The 6493-nt window shown below is 45.6% G+C and overlaps 1 protein-coding gene across 8 annotated transcripts in view; it reads right to left on the reverse strand.

The window, feature by feature from the left end:
* The window catches only part of LOC119456971 (CRISP/Allergen/PR-1), an 80315-nt gene that overhangs the window by 50901 nt on the left and 22921 nt on the right, over positions 1 to 6493 (reverse strand). The window contains exons 1-2 of one of the 8 annotated variants that reach the window (XM_049669622.1): positions 5709 to 6044; positions 4416 to 4503 (exon numbers count right to left, since the gene is read on the reverse strand). The exons of 6 other annotated variants lie outside the window; for them this stretch is intronic. In XM_049669622.1, the coding sequence (XP_049525579.1) occupies positions 4416 to 4503; positions 5709 to 6035 (415 nt within the window). In that variant the 5' untranslated portion in view covers positions 6036 to 6044. Of the gene's footprint in view, positions 1 to 4415; positions 4504 to 5708; positions 6045 to 6493 lie in introns of those variants that run through there. One more of the 8 variants, XM_049669624.1, reaches the window with a different exon arrangement.

A 6493-nucleotide genomic window follows, 5' to 3' on the forward strand; every position in this document is an offset into this window, starting at 1 on the left:
TGCTGGTCAAATTGGTGAATACCAATATATATGATGCTTTAGAAGTCATTCCACATAGGAGTTAAATACACAATCTTATTTTCGTCGCTAATGTGATGAACTAGAACGGCGGGGACATGAATACTGCAAAAGGACGACAGACAGCACTTGATAATATGATCCAATATACAGGGTGTCCCAACTATGATGCAACAAGATTTAAAGACATGCAAATGCCTCGTAGCTGTACAGAACCAAGGCAGTGTTGTTTGCCCTCGCTTGTAGATACTCACATTATTTTTGCATTCCGCCTAATTATATAATTAGTCTTCATTAATTAATCAACTTCACAAAAATTATAATTAGATGAAAAGTGTCAATGTGAAAATTGTAGAACAACTTGAAAAACTATCGATACAGCTTTCTGTTGCTCAATACGTGCTACATAAAAGTGTTTTTCCGAGCGTGAAATAAGTCCGCGAATACATGCAAAATTGCCGCTCGACTGGCCGCTCGAGGCACTTTGCGTGTATTTGCTGGCTTCTTTCACTCTCGGAAAAACACTTTTATGTAGCACGTATTGAGCGAAAGAAAGTTCTGTCGGTAGTTTATTAAGTTGCTCTACAATTTTCACATGTTGTACTACAATTTCACACTTTTAATCTAAATATAATATTTGAAAAGTTGATTAATTAATTAAGACTAACTATGCAATTAAGCGGAATGCAAAAAATTATTGGAGTGTATACAAGCATATCTACAAACTTCGTCTTTAACCCCCTACCCCCTCTGTGGACTGGGGTAGGGGCCTGTACGGTTTCTGATTATAATAAAGTTTTACTATTACTACTACTACTACTACTACTACTACTACTACTACTACTACTACTACTACTACTACTACTACTATCTACAAGCAACGGCAAACAACATTGGCTTGGTTCTGCCCAGCTACGGGGCATTAGGATATTTAAGGCGCAGAACAGTGCGTCTGTCGTTTCATGCGACTTGACATGGCTTTTTACTGCATGGCAACGTGCAAAAATATTGTCACCACAAGGAGGCACAACTGCACAGCGTCAGTGCGAACAGAAACGAGCCGCGGAGCTAAAGGAACCGAACAGAACCATGCAAACCGAGCGCACTCGCTAGCTCCGGCAGCAGCCAAACTACAGCGGAGGCATCTAAGCGTCGACGCGCGCGCCACCACTCAGCATCATAAATCACTGCAACACGCGCCGCGCTCTCCGTCGGCTGCGTTGCTCCCACCTCCCCTTCTAGCCACCGTACCCCACCGTTAGGTGGCGTTAGCAGCGCAACGCTTGCACCATCTCTCGCAATACTCCGTAACCACACCAACCGCCGCCGCCGTTAAGCCACGCGGCGAAGCCGGATTACAGGAGACGAGAGCCATGCGGGGAAAACAACATCCGGGGACGCGTGAGAGTCGCGCATCCCCGCAATCTATCTTTTTCGTAACAAAACGTCGTTTTATGCATTGAAGCACAAAAGTAACTGGAACGCCAATGCATTTCTCCGCAAAGTTTGGGAATTAATATATCCAAACAGGGGTCACGCTTAGAATTCGTTCCAAGTGTATCCGCCTTGCGAAATGTATGGCTAGAATGTGTAAATTGCAATATGGATCATAAGTTAATTAGTTAAAAACTTAAATATTTTTGTTAATTAGTCGAATATGCATTTCAATTTTTTGTGCAAGTAATGTCCGCCTCTTCGAGTAGATCAGCTCATGAACTAGAATTGTGTTATCTGCCACAGGTGACGTTTAAACATTTTAAAGAGTATTCGCTGAAACACACGGTATTCTTTACACTTGAACGTACTCATTGTTTTACGATATGTTCACAGCTGTTGTTGTTTGTTAGTGGAACCCTGGCCAAGTCAAGCTGTATTACAGCTTTTTTGCCATGGAGGTCTTACATACCATACCTTGTGCAAGCTGTTTTAAATGAATGCTGAATTGAATTGCGTTGAAGCCAGAATTAAAATTAAAATTAAATTATGGGGTTTTACGAGCCAAAACCACGACCTGATTATGAGACACGCCGTAGTGGGGGACTCCGGAAATCTGGAACACCTGGGTGCTTTAACGTGCACCTAAATCTAAGTACACGGGTGTTTTCGCATTTCGCCCCCATCGAAATTTGAAGCCATGGGATGAGCCATGAAAAGAGGCCCAGAGAATGTCCGACACGTGGCAAGTTCCGGCGCGACAAATAACCGAGCATATGGGGTTTTCTGAATAACAGAACTATTTCTGTTAGATTATGGTTTATGTTCTTCATAAATGTCGATGCTTACCCTAATAGTGTATACCTAAACTAATTGATGAAATAGTTACAAAATAACTACTAATGTTACCTGCAGATTTTATAGGAAACGTCACCTTCAAGCGATGAGTTGAGGGTTTTGCATCTGACCCTGGAGATTTGGATATCGAGTCCAAGACAAATGCTGCTACAGTGGCTTTTACGTGACTTATGTATATATCTTTAAAGGGGGGGGGGGGGAGTCACAGGCCTGCGCAGCACACGCAGCAAAGTCACAGCGTAAGCTGGTTGAGCGGCGCAAGAGTTGCTCTAATTTCTGCACGTACCACCCACACCAAGGTCTTCGCGGTAAAGTGTCTTCGTCTCGATTTTGACGAGAACGATCTGAACTGCCCACCCGGCGTCGGTGTCGACGGCGAGAATACGTGGCGCACATCTAACAACGGGATAGCGTTGATTGCGCGCCTCGTCTGAATCGCATCTCGTCGCACGCGGCGGTTGCAGGCACGCTAACCAGACGGCGCTACCATACTGACGGAGGCTCGGGTCGTCTGCGCCTGCGTTGCGCCTGGGCGCATATCAAGGGAATTTTTCTTCTGCCTGATAGCAAGCGCTTGCGTGGCTCAGTGGTAAAGTATCCGACTCCCACGCAGCGGGCCTGGGCTCGATCCCGGCGGAGGGCGGGCACTTTTTTTCGCATTTCCGCGATAGCCGTTACGGGGCGGCGGTGGCATCATCGCGACCAGAAACGGCTATTGGAATGAGCCCATAACAGCTCACGCTGTAAAAAGGTGCCTCACGGTGTAACACGCTGAAAGCGTAATATTTTGTTATTTAATGTAACAGAGAATGTCGTCATCATCATCTTATTTTATCTCGCAAGCCCAATTTTGCGATCTGTAATTAAATTGATGTGTTCTCACCTGAGTGAAACTTTCGGCTCCATGAATTGTTCTCAACGGTGTACTTGAACCTGCGATGGGAACCCTGAGCGACTCAGTTAAACATGTCCCCTATGCATCCTTCCCAGTCAGGGCTGTCGTCCTCAGAATCCGTGTGCATGACGTAATGGGTGCGGCCGACGGTCGGGAATTTCCCTGTATTAACGCAAGTTGAAAAAAAAAAAAGAAAGCACCATGCAGATTAGGAAGTGAAAGATTCTTCATTTTTAATCTTTCAGTGATGAAACGAGCACGATATTTCGCTTCCACTACTGTGATATAGCATGAAATGATGCGCGACCAATTGGCCTAGTAAGCTGCTACACGATTACTGATTCATATGCATAGTTGCGTCACGTATTCAAGCATGACGCGCCAGGGTCCCGCGTAGCGCTCTGCCAAAGCATTTAGAGCGCAGCTTTTAGGCACCGTTCCTGCGGCGAGCGTCGGCGTTGACGTCGTCACTTATTGTAACCGAGCGAACGAGCACAGTGAAATATAAAAGCGAACGCGGAGTGCAGCAGGGGATGAAAGACGCGAGGAGTAAAGCGGAGAGGAGGATGCAGCAGAACCATGAGGCGGAAAGCGAAGGAGGGTATGGCGAAAGCGTGAGAAGAAAAAACCTAGTGCTGCGACGATGACTACGAGATGGCGCCCGAGTAGCGCGCATCGTGTGGGACGTTCGACGGCGACTGCTGTGAATTGCACCCACGCGCCACCCTCGCGCTGCCTCTCGCGATCTCCAGATTAGCGAGGCAGTTGGGCCAAACTACGTTCCATTTGCAACGTGCCGCACGAGACAGATTGTCTGCATCAGCCAATATATCGCGAAGTGAAAACACGTATAGAGCAGCGCTCTATACGTGTTTGTGCTTAGCAGCCCAACACCATAGCCACTAAGCAACCACGGTGGGTTGAGGTTTCCGGAAATAGGAACTACTTTGCGTGCTGACCAGCCGCAATATCAACTGAGCGTACACTGTTGATCGCGCATTTATTATGACTGTGGAGATAGTGACCGATGAACTGTTTAGGGAGGAATGAACAAGCTACGTTTTCTCTTGTTAAATGAACGTTGATGAAAATGCCCATTGAAACATCTTTCTTAATGACACGTACGACCAGGCGAAAAACGCTTGAGACAGCTAAAAGCAAGGTGTTATATCACATGATTGACTGAACGGTCATGATTGGTTTAACGTACCGATTTTCATACACGAGGGACAGGTTGGCTGGTTAGTGCAAAGTTCGGCATAGGCCTGCGCCACTCTTGCGAGATCGTCGTCCCATTCCTGCAAGACACATCATCCATATAGTAGTTTCCAAACGTATACGAAACTTATAAGAAATAAAAAAAATCGCAATTAATTGTGGGATGACGAGTTTACCAACATTCACAAAACTGCTGGCGCGTCCACGTATAGGAAATAAAATGCAATTGCACCAACGGCTTATTGCCTTCATGCATTTCAAACTATGACGCGCTCAGCACACCGCACACTTCTCTGGTATTTTCAGGAGTGAGGAGCACTTTGCAATACTAGTAACATAACTTCGTTCTATTGTCGCTTAGTTAACGAATGTTTACCGCCGAAAGTCAGTAGAATTCGCTGTAGATTAGAATAATGACCACCATTATATCCCCAGTTAGAGTTTTGTATATGTGTACAGTTTGACTGAAAAATTATTTCTCATGGGGGTGGAAAACCAAAAGTAGGACGTAGACAAATGGTACGTGCGTTCAACTAAGGCTGCATGGACAGGCATGCACTGCTTTTTACAAGTCTGGGCTCCGCGAGGCATAAGAAGAAATGAACGCGTCTTTTAGGATCGAACACTCAACTAATATGTCATTCCCAGTGAGTTCTGCATTTGTTGCACTCTTCAAATGGTCGCAAGCGATGCCTACCTTTTTTCTCGGGCTTGTTTCGTGAACTACTGTTTGGTTTAGGTGAAAGCCCACAAATTGTCATTTTTTAATTTAATACGTTTATATACGAAGGAATATCTTTCAAATGAACGGTCGATGGATCGCATCTAAACCAGCACCGAGACCTTAAATGACGGCACTCATGAAGGCGCTCTAGTTAAGTTCGTTTCTATGATCTGATGATTAGGGAAAAAGCTCTGGTACCATTACTCGTGCAGGAAAAAAAGAAAGAGAAGACTCAAGACCATTTTAAAATCGAATGTGCTTGGACCATGGTAGTACTGCGTTTCGCAACGAGGCTGTAGCAACGAGGGTGTTGCTACAGTACCTGAAGTCAACAGGTCTCTGCGACTGTTTCTAGGTGCGCACATTCAAGTGAGCACGCAGCTAGTGCTCTTTCTCTCGTTCCTTCCCTCTCTCTCTCTCTCTTCGCCCCTTTATCCCCTTCTCCCTGTGCAGGGTAGCGAACTGGACCTGCATCTGGTTAGGCTCCCAGCTTTCCTAGTTCTCACTCTATATCTCACCCGTACAAAGCCATGGGGAAGCTAAGCATGGATGTAGCCTCACCATTTCCAGCATGTTGGAAGCACGGGGCAGCCACGAGCAGCAATATCCCATTGCGATTTGACTCCGGAAGCGGTTGTGTGTGGCGAGGATGATTCTCTTGTCGGCGTCTTCGATGCCCGAGTCAACAGCGCGGCAGGTGATCGGGCGCTGCCGGCACAGTATGTGATCTTCGCTGTATCGCCTATAGATGCTCTCACAGTGGCTGCTGCCTTGATCGCTGCTGAACACTACGTGGGTCTCGGCCACTGGCACGCTCAGTGCGAAAACAATTATCATCACCATTCTTGTGACCTGTGACTGGGTCGGCATACCTCTGTAGATCTTCATTATTGAATCTACGCGACACGACAGAAATGCAGGGGGGGGGGGGGGGGGGGAGAAGCAGGCCACTAAATTATTGGTGTGTTGTCGCACAAAGGAAAATGTTGTACTCTCATCATTTGTCATTGTCTTAGTTCAGTCATTATGATTCGTCGTCTTCTTCTTTCTTTCCGCTTTACTTCCCTTCTTTCTATTTTACATTTTTACTTCTACCATCTCCTTCCTTAAGAGTTAGCAGGCGTCGTGATCCTTCCGGTAGTAGCTGCCAGCCTGCTTATTCATTTTCTTTCCTCTCGGCCAATTGTATAAATATTTTCAAACTGAATAATAATTAACAAATCAACAAACAAACAAATCAATCAATTAATCAATTGTTTACTTATCGTGCCCAGAAGGGTGCACGGGTCCAGTAACAAACAACCAAGTGAAAAAAAAATCTACAGGAAAAAAGTAAAAAAATAAAT

Source organism: Dermacentor silvarum, chromosome 6 (assembly GCF_013339745.2).
Source record: "Dermacentor silvarum isolate Dsil-2018 chromosome 6, BIME_Dsil_1.4, whole genome shotgun sequence".
Taxonomy (NCBI): domain Eukaryota; kingdom Metazoa; phylum Arthropoda; class Arachnida; order Ixodida; family Ixodidae; genus Dermacentor; species Dermacentor silvarum.